This window comes from Equus asinus, chromosome 18 (genome assembly GCF_041296235.1).
Source record: "Equus asinus isolate D_3611 breed Donkey chromosome 18, EquAss-T2T_v2, whole genome shotgun sequence".
Taxonomy (NCBI): Eukaryota; Metazoa; Chordata; class Mammalia; order Perissodactyla; family Equidae; genus Equus; species Equus asinus.
Window position 1 is genome coordinate 41,487,765 of NC_091807.1, and position 15,636 is coordinate 41,503,400.

The 15,636-nt window shown below is 46.1% G+C and overlaps 1 protein-coding gene across 50 annotated transcripts in view; it reads left to right on the forward strand.

The window, feature by feature from the left end:
• PCBP3 (poly(rC) binding protein 3) overlaps positions 1–15,636 on the forward strand; it is a 319,960-nt gene that overhangs the window by 269,439 nt on the left and 34,885 nt on the right. For 25 of the 50 annotated variants that reach the window (XM_070489050.1, XM_070489045.1, XM_070489054.1 and 22 more), the window contains 2 exons: positions 8,901–10,059; positions 15,300–15,454. In XM_070489050.1, coding sequence (XP_070345151.1) covers positions 10,044–10,059; positions 15,300–15,454 — 171 coding nt within the window. In that variant the 5' untranslated portion in view covers positions 8,901–10,043. Of the gene's footprint in view, positions 1–6,404; positions 6,601–8,900; positions 10,060–15,299; positions 15,455–15,636 lie in introns of those variants that run through there. The other 25 variants (XM_070489063.1, XM_070489067.1, XM_070489064.1 and 22 more) reach the window with 2 other exon arrangements.

Genomic DNA, 15,636 nt, shown 5'->3' on the forward strand with positions numbered 1-15,636 from the left:
TGGGTATTTATCACAGAAAAATGAAAACTTATGTTCACACAAAAATATGCACACTGTTTTTCCTGGCTGCTTTACTTGCAGTCGACATAAACTGGAATCAACCCAGGTGTCCTTCACAGGGTAGCTGGATACACAGATTGTGGTGCAGCCATACAGTGGAATGCTGCTCAGCAATAAAGAGAAATAAACTTTTGTTATGTACAACAATTTGGGTAAATCTCAAGAGCATTGTTATGCTGAGTGAAAAAAAAGCCAATCTCAAAAGATTACATTTGTTTGATTTGATTTATATAAAGTTCTTGAAATGACAGAATTATAGTGATGTAGAACGGATCAGTGACTGCCTGGGGTTGGGGTTGGGGAGAGTGAGTGACTGTAAAGGGGTAGCATACAGGTGTCTCTTCACAGTGATCCTGCTTGTGGAGGTAGTTAGAGAAGTCGATACAAGTGGTAACATTTCATAGACTTATACACCAAAACAAGGAGTGCATGTAAAAGCTGGTCAGTTTAGTTAATAGTATTTTTACCAATGTCATTTACTGGTTTTGATAATGTACTGCAGTTATGTCAAATGGAACCTGGGTGAAGGGTACACAGAAACTTTCTGTAATATTTTTGCAAATACTCATGGATCTAAAATTATTTCAAAATTGTACACACACATCCATATACATATGCACATACACACATATAGAGTTGACAAGTATTAAATCTGCAAATATAAAAAAGTAGATTTTGGGGCCGGCCTAGTGGTGTAGCAGTTAAGTTCGTGCACTCCTCTTCGGCAGCCTGTAGTTCGCTGGTTCAGATCCTGGTTGCAGACCTACACACTGCTTGTTCAGCCATGTTGTGGCAGGTGTGCCACATATAAAATAGAGGAAGATGGGCATGGATGTTAGCTCAGGGCCAGTCTTCCTTAGCAAAAAGAGGATTAGCGGCAGATGTTAGCTTAAGGCTAATCTTCCTCAAAAAAAAAAAAGTAAATTATGTAAACAGACCAATTAAAAGTGAGAGATTGAGTGGATAAAAAAAGCAAGATCAATCTTTGTGCAGTCAACAAGGCACCTACATGAAATATAATGCTATTGGTAGGTTAAAAGTTAAAGGATGGAAAAGATATGTGGTCACTAATCAGAAGAAAGCTGGAGTGGCCACATTAATATGAGATGAAGTAGGCTTCAGAACAAGGAAAATTACTAGGGATAAGGAAAGATGTCACATGAACATAAAATGATCAATTCACCAAGAAGACGTAACAGTTCCAAAGGTACATGCATCAAATAGCCTCAAAATACACAACACAAAACTGACAGAACAGAAAGGAAGAAATGACAAATTTGTGATTACCATTGAAGATTTCACCTCCACTCTCAGTGATTGATGGAACAAGTAGATGGAAAACCAGTGAGGACAGAGAAGAGCTAAACAGCACAACCCACCACCGAGATCTGCTTGACCCTCACAGGACACCATCCAACAACAGAAGGGCACACGTAGTCTTCATGTGCACATAGGACACTTGCCAAGGTAGACCAGACTCTTTGTAAAACAATGAGTGTCTAACGAATTTAAAGCAATTGAAATCATTAAAAGTGTGTTTTCTGACCACAGTGGAGTTAAACTAGAAATCAATAACCAAAGATAACTAGAAAATTTCCAAATACTTGAAAATCAAAACAAGACACCTCTAAATAATGTGCTGGTCAGAGAGGAAGCATCAAAGGAAATTAGGAAATATTTTGAACTGAGAGAAAAAAATATATATATGTATATCAAAATCTGTAGGATACGAGTAAATCAGTGCATCTAGAGAAATTTATTGCATGAAATACTACCATCAGAAAAGGTCTCCAAACAGTAATCTAAGCTTCCACCTTAAGAAGCTAAAGGAAAAGAAAAAGAAAAGGAAGAGGAATAGCCAGCAGAAAGGAGGACACAATAAAATAAGACCAGAAACCAATGAAATCGAACACAGACCTAAGCCTTTTGAAACTGGACTAGCTCAAAGAGAGAAGACGCAATCCTGTATTTCGAGAAATGAGAAGAGCGGCTGGTGTTTGCGTCGTTTTAGGGGATGGGATGCGGTTCTGTTTTCACAGTATTCTTCCTTACCCTTTTATTGGCCTTAACAAGCCTTGTTGCTTTATGAGTGTTTCCTCTGCCCTCTACTGGTGGGTTTGCAAATCAGACTGAACCTGGGATGGAGGAGAGGAAGGTCATGTAGCCTGGACGTAGGACAGATCCTCAGCTGTCCCAGATCCTCAGCTGTCCCCGTGGAAGGCAAGGCCCTGTCTCTGGCTTTGCCTGTCGAGCTGTGCCTTCCCCCGCCCATGGCCAAGTGTGTTCCCCCAGGGGTCCTCAGACCCCAGCATGCCCTCAGTGACCAAGTGAATGAATAAGGAGATAAGTGGACTTGGCAGAATGGAAATAGAATCCTGGGTGTTTCATGAGTATCCGAGTTTAGAAATCACTAAATTCTGATTTCAGAATGTCCTGTGATGCCGTGGAAATGGAGCTGAGCTTAGTGCTCATTGTATATATCCAGTCAGTCTTTAAATATGTACTGAATTTGCTCCTGCACTCTTGTGGGCCTGGAATGGTGCCAGGAACTGGGGGTTCAGTGTTGAATGAAGGAGATAATGAACTATGTCCACAGTGTGACAGGGCCAGGGCTGTGAGGGAGAACAGGGTACAGGTGAGATGGGGTGCCAGCAATTAGGGGGTACAGTAGAGACCTGGTAGGGAGGGCCCTCAGCAGAAGCCCAGGCAGTGGGCAGTGGCAGGAGAACTCAGCCTGTCCCAGGAAGGGAGGCCAGTTGGGCTGGGCGAGGATCAGCAGAGCAGGAGCTGCAGACAGGCCTTGGGAGCAGTGCTCTGGGAGGGAAGAGCCTGGTCGAATTATAGGGGCAATGGAAGATGCTCAAGAGTTTCAGCAAGGGGATGACAGCCTGATTTGAGGTTCTGAAAGGTCACCGGTGACATGAGGCAAGATGTGCATCATCCACGTCTTCCCAAGGAAGATCGCCCTGGCCAAGTGGCCAGCCGACAGCCACAGAGTGTGACTGTAGGGAGACCATGTCCTCTGAATACTGCATCCTGGCCTGGAGGGAGTCAGTGGAGAGTCCCAGCACCTCCCCAGGGCACTCAGGACAGACACCTCAAGTGCAGACTTGGACTCAGCACTTACAGGGAGAGCTGGGAGTCCTTTTCCTTTTGTTTGTGGTGTTTGGAGGCAAAATCACATTACCACCATAGACTGGGACAAGGAGACGTAGGCTGTGTGCAGTTCTCAGAGTCATGGGTACCCTCTGTGTGTCCCCAAACGCTCCATCCACACCCATGGTCCCCTGGGCCATGCAGGATGGTGGTGGCACATGGTATCCTCTGGCCAGGCCAGCCCTGTGTACAGAGGCCATCTCCAAGTGCCGCTGGGCTCCAGAGCAACCTGCATCTCCCCTGGATAGGCTGAGGCCAAGTTGTAACTAGAGGTTCTGGAGAGACGTGTCTGCCACACCCCACTGCATGCCCAGCACCTGCGCGCCCTCTTCACCAGGGAGACACCTGTGAGTGTGTGGGTGGGGGAGTGTGTGAGTGAGTGTGAATGAATGTGTGTCTGAGTGGATGAGTAGGTAGGTGAGTGAGTGTGAGTGGGTGAGCAAGTGAGTGGGTGTGGGAGTGAGTAGGTGGGTGAGCGGGTGGGTGAAGGAATGGGGTGGGGCCTCTGATCCAGCATCAAAGCCAGGAACTAGGTCAAAATGCTTTCCCTCAAAAGGAGAGGGTGATTTTTGCTATCTGAGTTTTATTTTTTTTATAATTTCAGTGTCATCATACAGTCAAGAGGATTATTTTGTTTGAATTGTCTAAGGAAACATTTGGCTCCCTTATTCTCTTGTGAATTGAGAGTTGCCTGGTAAAATCTCAGGTTGTGGTGGCTGCTTTTTTTGATTAAATTTTGTATTTCAGGTAACTGTAGATTCCTATGCAGTTGCAAGAAATAATACAGAGAGAGTCCATGCACCTTTTACTCAGTGTCCCCCGATGGTAACATCTTGCAAAACTACAGTATGAATATCACAACCAGGAGGTTGACACTGATACAGAGAAGACACAGAATATTGTATCCCCACAAGAATCCCCATGCTGTCGTTTCACAGCCACAAGCATTTCCCTCCTGTCACTAGCCCCCCTCACCACTGTAAACCAATAGTTTGTTCTCTATTTCTATAATTTTATCATTTCAAAAATGTTATATAAATGGGATCATACAATGTGTAACCTTTGGGAATTAACTTTTTTCACCCAGCCTAAATCTCTGGAGATTCATCCAGGTTGTTGAGTGCATCAGTGATTGTTTTATGGCTGAGTAGTGTTCTATGGGGTGTTCATTTCCTACTGGGGCTTCACATGACAGGGATGTGCCAGGACTGTTTAACCAATCACTGGTTGAAGGTGTTTTGCTGTTTGGGGCAGTTACAGGTAAAGCCACTGTGAGCGTCATGTACAGGTCTCTATGAGGACATAAATTTTTATCTCTCTGGAATAAATGCCAGGGTGCAATCGCTAGGTTGTAGGGCAGTTGCATGTTTAGTTTTTTAAGAAGCTGCCAAACCGTTTCCTAGAGTGGCTGCACCATTTTGCATTCCTGCCAGCAGTGTCTGAGAGATCCAGTTTTTCCGCATCCTCCGAGCATTGGGGTTGTCACTATTTTTATTTTAGCTGTTCTCATAGGTGTGTGGTGGCGTCTCATGTGGTTTTAAGTTGCATTTCCATAATGGCTCATGATGTGGAACATCTTTTCATGTGCTTATTTGCCATCTGTATACCCTCTTTGGTGAAATGTCCATGTCTTTTGCCTATTTTCTAATTGGATTGTTTGTTTTTTTACTGTTGAGTTTGATGAGTCTTTATACATCTCAGGAACTAGTTCTTTGTCAGATGCATGGTTTGCTCATGTTTTCTCCCAGTCTAAGTTTGTCTTTTCATCCTCTTAATATGGTTTTTTGCAAAGCAAAGGTTTTTAATTTTCAAACATCCAATTTATCACTTTTCCTTTTGTATATCATGCTTTTAGCATCAAGTCCAAGAACTCTGCCTTGTCCTGGATCCTCAGGATTTTTTCCCTAAAAGTTTTATAGCTTTACTGATTTTTGTATCAGGAAAATACTAGCTTCATAAGATGAATTGGAACATGTTTCTCTTTTCTTCTATTTTCTGAACGAAATTATGTAGAATTGGTGTTAATTCTTCTTAAAACTCTTGGTTGATTTCTCTAATGAAACCATCTGGGTCTGGAGATTTCTTTTGGGGGAGTTTTTAAATTATGAATTCAATTTCCTTAATGGTTACATAGGGCTATTCAAATGATCTCTTTCATAGTGGGTGAGTGTGGCTGTTCCTCTTTCTCAAGGAACAGCTGGCTTTCTGAGTCGCTTCATCTGTGTGGAGTTCTCCTTCATCATCCCTTTGAGGTGTGCATAGCTCCAGTTTCTTTCCTCACACTATTCAGTCTTCTCTCTTTTTTCTTTGTCAGTCTTGCTAGAAGTTTATCAATTTTATTGATCTTTTCAAAGAGTCAGCTCTTTATTTCATTGATTTTCTCTAGTTTTTCTGTTTTCAACTTCAATGATTTCTTTCTTATTTCCTTTCTTCTTTTTGTTTGAATTTATTTTGCTCCTCTTTTTCTAGATTCTTAATATGAGAGCTTAGATGATTGATTTGAGACTTTTTCTCTTTTCTAATATATGTATTTTGTGCTGTAAATTTCCCTATAGGCACTGCTTTAGTTATGTCCCACAATTTTTGATATGTTGCATTTTTATTTTCATTTGGGTCAGTGTATTTTTTTTGTAACCCTTGAGAGTTCCTGTTTGACCCACGGACTGTTTAGGTGGGTGTTGTTTTAGTTTCCAAGTGCTTGGAAATTTTCCTGTTGTCTTTCTGTTAATAATTTCTAGTTGTGATCAGAAGATACACTATATGATTTTGATTCTTCTAAATTTGTTGAGGTTTGTTTTGTGGCCCAGGATATGGTCTGTATTGGCATACGTTCTGTGGTGCCTGAGAGCCGTGTGTTCTGCTGTTCGTGGCTGGAGTGGGCCACACTTGTTGATGGGTCCTATGGCTGGTGGTGTGAGTTCTGTCTCCCTGCCCCACCCTCTGCCTGGCCTTGGGCGCATGCTCGTGAGTCTCCCATCCCTCATGAAAGGAGGCACAGCCCCCACTTCCTCGTCCTATTACCTCCCACAGTCTGCACCTCTCCCAGCTCACTGCCTCCTCCCAATTTCTTTCACAAAGGAGAAGAGCAGGCCCTGAGTACTGGGTCACTGAGTCATGTGATTAGTTGGTTACTGTCACTGGCAGCCTACCGGAATTCCTAACGGATAGTGTGGGGAAAGAGTTGGGGTGGGAATTAGGACCAGTGGTTCCCAAATGTGGCTTTGCTCAAGAGAAATCTGGAGAACCTTAAAATGTAGCTTCCAGTGCCACCTGGGTCTGCTGGATCAGGCTCTGAGCAGCAGCACGTGCCATCCAGGTGACTCCAATGCTGAGGACTCCCTACTCTGTCACCACAGGACAGCCAGGCGAGCACTGGGACACCAGGTGAGCACTGGGACAAAGTAGGGCAGGGCCTCCTTTGCCAGACTCGAATCTTGCAGCTGTACCGCCCCACCCTCCTGGGACAGGACCACCTGGGGGCAGCTCTGGGAGGCTGGGAGGCGGGGCTAACAATCTTCTCAGAGCTTCCCCCAGGAGCACTCACAGTCCCCAAGTGCTGCTGCTGGAGGACTCTCCCCAGCCGTGACTAACTCCTGGAGGGCTCCACGCCTTGAGGGGTCTCCCACGTGAGCCCTGCTGGGGGGTGGCAGGCCGCTGAGCCCTCCTGTTTGTTCCTCTGGTTCCTGTATGCCGCTCACTGTTTGCATAATGATTCTTTGACAGCCTCGCCCCTCCCTCAGGAAGGAAGGGGTCCTGTTTATCTGTCTTGGTAAGACAGCACAGTGCTTGGAGCTTAGTAGTTGCCAAGGAAATATTTGTTGAATTAACAAAGTTATTAATTACCAATTACCTACGAGGCGAATTGCAGTCTGCTTCTTGCATTTATGTGTTCCTGGAGGAAGGAGCTGAGGCAGGAGCACCTCACTGGCTCTGGCCCTGGTCTCTGACCCCCGTGCCACATGGGGCAGGTGGTGTGGCTCCACAGCCCCGTCTCCCAGGAGGGACCATGAGCAGGCATTCTCTGGCATCCTCCCTGATGCAAGGGCCTGCTCAGCAGCAGAACTTTCCTGTGGAGAGTCTGGGTATTCAGCGTCACGTGTGACTTCACCCTCCGGCTGCCCACTGAAGCCCACTGCAGCAGTTCACACAGAACTGCCCATTGAGGCTGACTTCTTAAAGCCATCATTAGTTTTAAGTGAATTTTAAATGAATGTATTTTACACATGTAGACAGAATCTATAGGTGATGATTATAAAGTTTGCACCTCAGATAGTCCGTACATGCTTGCTTCCTGGGTCGGCTTCGTCTGTGGAGAGAAGAGCTATGGCGGGTGAGGGGCAGAGTGCAGCCAGGAAGGCGCATACGGCCTGCAAGGAGCCACCCTGTCAGATGCAAGCCCCCTAGAGCTGCCAGCACTGACCCCAACGCCCTCTGTCTGTTTCTTTTGACTAGAGAAGAATCATCAAGTCACGTAAAGCCTGGGGTATCTTTAGACATTGTAAGGACTTTCCTTGTGGTCCACCTCCCTCCTGATGCCTCACTTGCAAAGACGTGGCCCAGATCTGAATGTGGGAATCTGAGCATCTGGTGCTTGGCAGGCCTTGCTCAGAGGGGCTCCCCCAGCTTCAGACTGGCTTTCAGAAGAGCTAAGGTGCAAAAAATCAGGTCATTATTGTACACAGACTCAGCATTCTCAACAGGCAGTGTGGCAAATGTGGGGACTCCGTCTGCTCAACCCAGTGTCACATCAACCCCTTCCCCCTTAATTTCCCAGTGCCCCACAGCCATCTTTTCCCTCCCTCCTTCCAAACCCTACTCTTGAGAAAGGATTTGCAGTGGTGCTGACAGACCTCACTCTCTTTTGCTCGCTTGGTAATTTTGAACAATCTATATCTTAGTCTCCCCACCACAGTGCCTGTGGCAGGACTTTGAAATAGCTACAAATACGTGTGGCTGTAAGTGTTCCTCAGCTTTGCGTGTAGATCTGTCTGTGGTGTCCTCGAGGGAAGAACATTTAACTTCATGGAGATTTCATCTAGACGCAGGGGATTACAGTGTCACAAAACCTGCCTCTATCCCTCCAGATTCTCTCCAACCTGGCGTTAGAGGGCAAATGCCTTTGAAAACCAGGAGGAGTTCTTACGAGTCAGTGTAGCACATAGAAGCTATTTCTGCCCTGCCAGGGAGTTGAGACCTGCTCCAACCAGTGGATCCTTTGCTTAGCAGAGGCTAAACATAGAGCAGTGGGGTGCCATGCCGAGTCTGGGCCACATGACCTGGCACCTCTGACCTCAGTGCATGGCCCACAGAAGATCAGCCAGAATCCTTCCTGAGGACATTACAGACAGGAATTGAGTGTGGCCCTGCCCAGGGGTGGGAGACACAGGCTGTGGGTCTCAGGAGCTGCTGCAGTGGCCACATCCCCAGGCTTTCTCCACAGGAGAGAACGGACAACTGGAGACCTGGGGAGAGAACACACTGGGGGCTCCCATCCCCAGTTCTTGTTCCTGCAGCCCAGCTACACCCTACACCTTCCCTTACTTTGAGTTTCAAGTTTTCCCTCAGCAATAGGAGGTGACATATATCTGTTCAACAGAGTACTGAACAAAGTACTTTGAAATGGATTTCTGTCTCCCATGTACTTAGAAACCAAGTCGTTTTCAGGTTTAACTATTTCATTACAGATCAAACTGAATTGAGTAGGGCCCTGTTTCTGCCATTGCACCCCAGCGTGTGCCAGCCCACAGGACTGTAAAGAGGGCAACAGGACTTGAAGAAGTGACTTGGCCTTCAGGTTTGTGTGAGGCAGTGCTTTGGTCTCCTTCGTTCTTGGCTTGTAAGAGCACCAGCCATGCGGGCCCTGGGAGAACAGGTCTGACCAAGGACTGTGGAGTGCTTGCTCTGTGATCCACAGAGAAGGAGCTGTTGTCAAAGGCACCAGTGGCCTGTGATCTCCCAGCTCAGTGTTCCCTTCCTTGACCTAGACTCAGAAACAACAACCATTATACACTGGGGTACACAGACATTAAAATTATTATTATAACTGAAAATCACATGTTCAAGAAGCAAGAGGAAAGACTGAGCACATGGAAGATACAAAAAAAGACCCTGCTCAAATTTCTAGAGATGAAAACAACAATGTCTGACATGAAGAATCTACTGGATGAGATTAACCACAGATTGGGCATTGCAGAATAACAGTAAACTTAAGGACAGAAATAGAGCCTATCAAAATGAAACACGGAGACAAAAGGCAGAAAAAAATGAGCAGAGCATCAGCAAGCTGTGGCACAACTTCGAGCAGTCAAGAGATGTGTGTTTGGAGGCCTGAAAGTGGGGGAGTAGCAGGGACAGGAAATAAATTTGAAAAAGCAATGACTGCAATTGTCCAAATTTTATGAAAGCTCTATGGCCACAGATCCAAGAAGCTCAGTGAAGCCCCAAGCACAAAAAACATGCATGTAGCTACAAGGCACATCATAGTTAAACTGCTCAAAACTACTGATTAAGAGAAAAATCTTTAAGAATGCTAGGGAAGAAGACATATTGCAGATAGAGGAACAAAGATGAGAATGCAGCAGACTTGTCTTTGGAGACAGTGCTCATGAGGGAGGAGGAGCAGCATCTCCCCAGAACTGAAAGAAAACACTGTCAGCCTGGAACTCTATGCCAGGCGGAATAGCCTTAAAGACTGAAGGTGAAATAAAGACTGATGCACAAAAGCTGAGAGAATTCATCACCAGCAGACCTGCTCTACAAAAATATCATGGAATTTATTCAGGTAGAAGAAAAGTGATGCAGGTGGAAATCTGAATCTACACAAAGGAATGAAGAGCTACATGAGTAAGTATGAAAGACATTTTTTATTATTATCTAAATCCCTTTAAAAACAACTAACTTTAAATTAAAAATAATAATGTACCTAGGGTTTATATCATAGGTAGAACTAAAACGTATACAGTGGTAGTGCAGAGGCTGAGAGGAGGACAGGAGGCACACTGCTGTTGGTCCTCACGCTCGATGAGAAGAGGCTTGAGATGACTCCACAACGTGCTGGAGTGAGTTACAGGTGTGCACCTAAACCCTGACGCCACCACCCCAACACCAGAGTCATGACCAATAAGTGAACAAAGGAGATAAAGTGGAGTCATACTATGTATGCAGTTAACCCAAAAGATGGCAGAGAAAAAACAATAGTAATGGGGGAACACAGAACAGATGCTAAAGATAGGAAAAAAACAGTAGATGATAGACTTAAACTCAGCTCTGTCAACAATCACTGTAAATGGTCTAAACACCCCCAATTAAAAGGCAGAGATTGTCAAGTAAATAAAAAAGCAAGTTCCAACTGTATGCTGCCTTTAAGAAACTGACTTTAAATATAAGGACACAAATAAGTTAAAAATAAAAGGTGGAAGAAGATAAACCATGCTAACACTAATCAAAAGAAAGCTGGGGTAGCTATATGAATAACAGACAAAGTAAATTTCACAGCAGAATATTACCAGAGGTAAAGAATGATCTTTCGTAATGATAAAGGGGTTGGTTCATCAACAGCACGTAACAGTGCTAAATGTTATGATGCTAATAATGGAGCTTAAAGATACACGAAGCAAAAAATGATAGAACTGTAGGTAAAACAGACAGATCCACAATTATAGTCAGAGATTTCAACATCCCTCTCTCAATATTTGATAGAATAAACAGACAGAAAAGTGTAAGACTATAGGAGACTTGAAAGTATTACTAACCAACTTGCTCTAATTGATATTTGTAGAACATTCCACCCAAAAGCACAAGAATGCACATTTACCAAGATTCTCATCCATAAACAAGTCCTAATAAATTTAAAATATCTAAAGTATACCAAATACGTTCTCTAAGCATAATAATAGAATGAAATTAGAGATCAACAAAAGAAAGATATCTAGAAAATCTCCAAATATTTGAAAGCTCAGTAACACACTTCAAAATATCTCATGAATTAAGAAATCAAAAGGGAAATTTCAAAGTATTTTGAAATGAGTGGAAAAAAAAGCATAAATATCAAAATTTGTGGGATGCAGCTAAAACCATGTGTAGAGAGAAATTTATAGACTTAAACATCTGTATTGGGTAAGAAGTAAGGTTTTAAATCCGCGCCATCAGCTTCTGCCTTAAGAAACTAGAAAAAGATGAAAAAATTAAACCCTGCATCCAGGTGCTGGAATTTTCTAATGAATGGGATAGGGGCAGAGAAGGGAGTCATTGTGCTCTGAGATTTGGGCTTGAGCAGTTGTATGGCAGAAGTGCTGAGACAGACAGACCGATGACTGGGAAGACTGGGGTGGATTGCATATGTTGAATGTAAGAAATCGAGGTGGCTGTGGGAGTCTGGTGCAGGGCATATTCTGACTGAGGCACATCTGTGGATGGTGTCAGCACAAAGTAGCATTGAAACCACACACTGGATGGGCTTCACCTGGTGAATGCAGATGGGTGAGAAGGGGAGGGCCCCTCCCGGGCTCTAGGGAGATGTGCCTGTTTCTCCTGTCCTTCCCATTAAGTGAATTAAAATATGTTAACTCCCCAGCACTAAAGAGAATAGAAGAAGGGGTCCTTGCTGGCAAGAGAGATCTGCCAGTCTCTGGAACACCAAGTGTGGGGGAAGAGTGAGTCACAGAAAGGTTTTCTCTGATGAATTGGCCATCTGACCTGGTTTGGGGTGACTATGACAGGAGTCCGGCTGCTGCTTCCTGCTGAATACCACGAGTGCGCCTGTGCATTCCCTCATAGCTCACAAAGCTGCCCCCAGTGGACACTGCTGCAGGGCAGCCCCTGAGACAAGAGCAAGGCCTGGCACTCAGGTGTTACGTCTGACAAGCAGGTGTCCCAGGGCCTGGCAGGGACAGCCAGAGGATGGCCTCGTGCCTGCTGCAGGCCCATGATCCTGGGGGAGATGCCTGTCTGCTATTGGCACAGCGTGGATTCTTCAGGGTCAAGGCTACTAACTCACAGGTGACCTTGACGGGGACTGCTCCTTGTTCTCACCCGTCTACCAAGGGCACTGTGATGCTCGCTCTTGGCTGCATGATGAAGGAAGAAAGGCACTGGCCTGTGCAGCAGCTCACTGGTCTGTATGACTGATGGCAGTCGACAGCCTGGAGCCTGAAGCACCCCTGGCACTCGCTGACCCACTTTCTCCACTGTGGACTGGAAACATTTACATAACAGATGGCCGCAGGGCCCTGCTGTCTTCCTGACACAGGAGATGTTCCTAATTAAAAAGGAGGCGCAGCGCCCCAGCCTGGCTACCACAAGATCCCATTCATTGGTGCTGATAACTTGGCCTTAGCATATACTCGAATCTTTAAAAAGGGCTTTGTGGGGTTTGATGTGGGTGTCAGTGTAGGAAGGAGCATTTGAGCTAGATCGACTCCTCTTCTTTCTGGGCTCTTTCTTCCTGAGTGCCCTACTTAGAAACAAAGTTCTGATATGTTCACGCACATGGCACTGTCCAGCAGAACTCTCTGTGGTGGTAGAAATGCAGCCACCAGCCACATGAGACTGTTTATTCAACACTTAAAATGTGGCCAGTGAATGTTTTATTTTAAATATAAATGGCCACAAGTGGTTAGTGACTACTGCATTGGACAATGAAGTCAGAGAACATTAATATTTAAGGATGATTTTTAAAAATTCTCTTTGCTATGAATTATACCCTCACATTAAATCTTTGTTATTCAAAAGTATCATTTTATCACAAATAATTAGAACTAATAGTTTGGATTCATTAAAGTACCTGTAAATACGTTTTTAAAAATGCGTGTGTGGAACAACACGTTGTTTCCTATTGCGGAAGTGTACCAGGAGCCGTCTTTTTTGTACGCGCCCATCAGCCTCCAGTGGTTGCCCTTCACAGGCGTCTCCTCGCACACATCACAGAGGTACTTGGAATGTGTTTTGTTTCTATACTTTATTTTTGTGTTTTCCTTTTAGCATATTTTTCAGCAGAAATATTTTGATGAGGAAAAAAAAATTTTTTGGCCCAAAGATACCTATAAGGTTAAAGGAAAATCTTGCTTTTTTAAGCTATGGTCTCTCCTGTGTGTAGACAGAGCCTCTCATCTTTAAAGCTTAAATAAAAGGGCCAGTGTCCAGACACCTCGTTGCGGGGTGGTGCATATGCAGGCTTCACAGGACTTGTGTTCCTGAAGGGTTTAGGCAGCCAGCAGGCAGTGCAATATTTTCATTAGTGAAGGACTAAGTCAGGGGTTGTGTATGAGGAAATTATTAGAACAATTTCTGAGGAAGGAAGGGGCAGAAGTCGAACAGGATTTGGAAGTGAGGAAGGGGAAAGAGTTGGGAGAATCTACTATTAAGGACCGTGACTCTTAGTCACGAGCCGGCGTTTGGTTCCGCTCATGGCCCCAGCAGCTCTGCCCACTCAGGTGTACACCTGGGCAGGTGCCTGTGCTCCTGGAGGCCTGTGGTGCTCTCAGTCCTGCAGGGTTGGCCCGGGGCCCTTCCTGGCCCTCTCTTGGGACCCCTGGGCCCCAGACCCATACCAGGTTATCCGGAATCTTCCCCAGCCAGGACTTCCCTTTCTGTCCACCAGGTGGCACCATGCTGTCAGAACCCTGTGGCTACCACTCCGCGGCTCTCCAAGGCTGACAGGTCCCCTGCTCCCATGGGGGCTGCTCATGCCTGTGTCCCATCCTGCCCTTGTTTCCCCCTCCTCTCTGTCGCCCCACAGGACTCCCACACACCCAGGCAGATGGCTCTCCAGCCCCCACTGGTGCACCGCACTGACACGAGTGTGAGTCGGCCTGCTTGTACTCCCAGAAAGACCACCCAAACACTCCACTTCCTTATGACCCCTGTTACCCTCAGTTACACCTCCCAGGCCTGGGTCAGGGTCTGGTGCCCCCCTGGCCATGCCCCTACTACCTGGGATCTGCACACGCCTGTGGTTCCCTTGGATCTCCTGGTCTGTTCTGAGAGTTCCCTCCTGACCCTACTCCCCAGCCTCACCTGGCATTCACATTTAATCCTCGCTGGTGCCTGTCTTATGCGACCACTCCATACACTGGCTGGTGGTGACCTACCTGTCCCTCAAGATTCAGCCTTTGCAAAGGAGGACCTGGATGCTCCCTGAGAAGGGGCTGCAGCCCCAGGGGGACCCTGTGTAGACCTTGGCAGGGGTTCTGTCTTCTGCCCATTCCAGGCCAAGTCACATGTACCCGCGTCACCAGTGCTCACGGCAGCCTTGTGCTCTTCCCATGAGCACTTCAGGTTGACTGCCTATAATTACTCCTTGCCTGTAAATCATAAAACAGAGCCTTAACTCTTTCTGGTGGGCTAAGCACTGGGCCAAATGTCGCAGAAATTATACAGTAAACATACACCAGTGATGGGGTATGGAAAGCATTTTCTGAAACCTTTATAAAGAAGAATGTTCAGCTATTTGGCAGTTCACTTAATAGAAACTAAATCCACTTAATGAGGATTAGCAAGGAATCTTAAATCTAGATGAAAGGGGAACACCAATACCTGCAGTTTCCTGGCTTTTTAAGGGAGAAGGGAATCCCAGCCAGAGGGAGGATCGTGGCAGGAGTGTGATGGGAAATGGGCAAAACTAATGTAATAGTGGAGCAGACGCTCACTGGACACAAACCAAAGACCCCAGAGCTTACCGGGGAACCCCTTCCCCTCTCCAGCTGCTGAGAGAGCTGTTCTTGTTTCCTGCATTGCAGAGGCAGAAACTGAGGCCAGAGGGCTTGATGACCTGGCCAGGGTCACTAGGTTAGTGAGCACTGGAGCCCCAAGGCCTGTCCCCCCACTCTGTGTTCCTCCTGCCCCAGCAGGTCACATAGGTCACACCCCTGGGAATCCCAGGCACTTGTTCCTCTTGCTGACTGAGATGCCCGGGGAACCTGTTGCCTCCTGGAGCCTCCACCTCACCAGCAGTTGCGGTGGAGGCAGCACGCTTCTGCTCCCCATCCTCCCCAGGCGAAAGTCACTGCAGAACAGGACATCCTCCACATGGGCGTTGGCTGTTGAGATTGTTCTCGGTTAGCAGCTGCTGTGCCTTCTCTTTCCAGGTGACACCATCTGGGCCCCATCTGTCCTTCCTCACTGCACCCTCAGCACCTTAAGCCACCACCTCCAGCCGCATTTTGGGAGAAAGATGGAGTCCAAGGTCTCAGAAGGTGGCCTGAACGTGACCCTGACAATTCGCCTGTTGATGCATGGAAAGGTACAGAAGTGCAAGGCTGCTGCCCTGTCACTCTCCTCGGAAGGAAGCACCAGAGCAGCTGGGAGGAGAGGGAGGGCATGCCCAGGCCGGGCCTTTGTTTTATATTATGCTGTTTAAAGTTGCAAGCAATCTCAAACTGATAAAGCAGCCGCATTACAGTCCAAATTAGGCTTCTCCCGGAA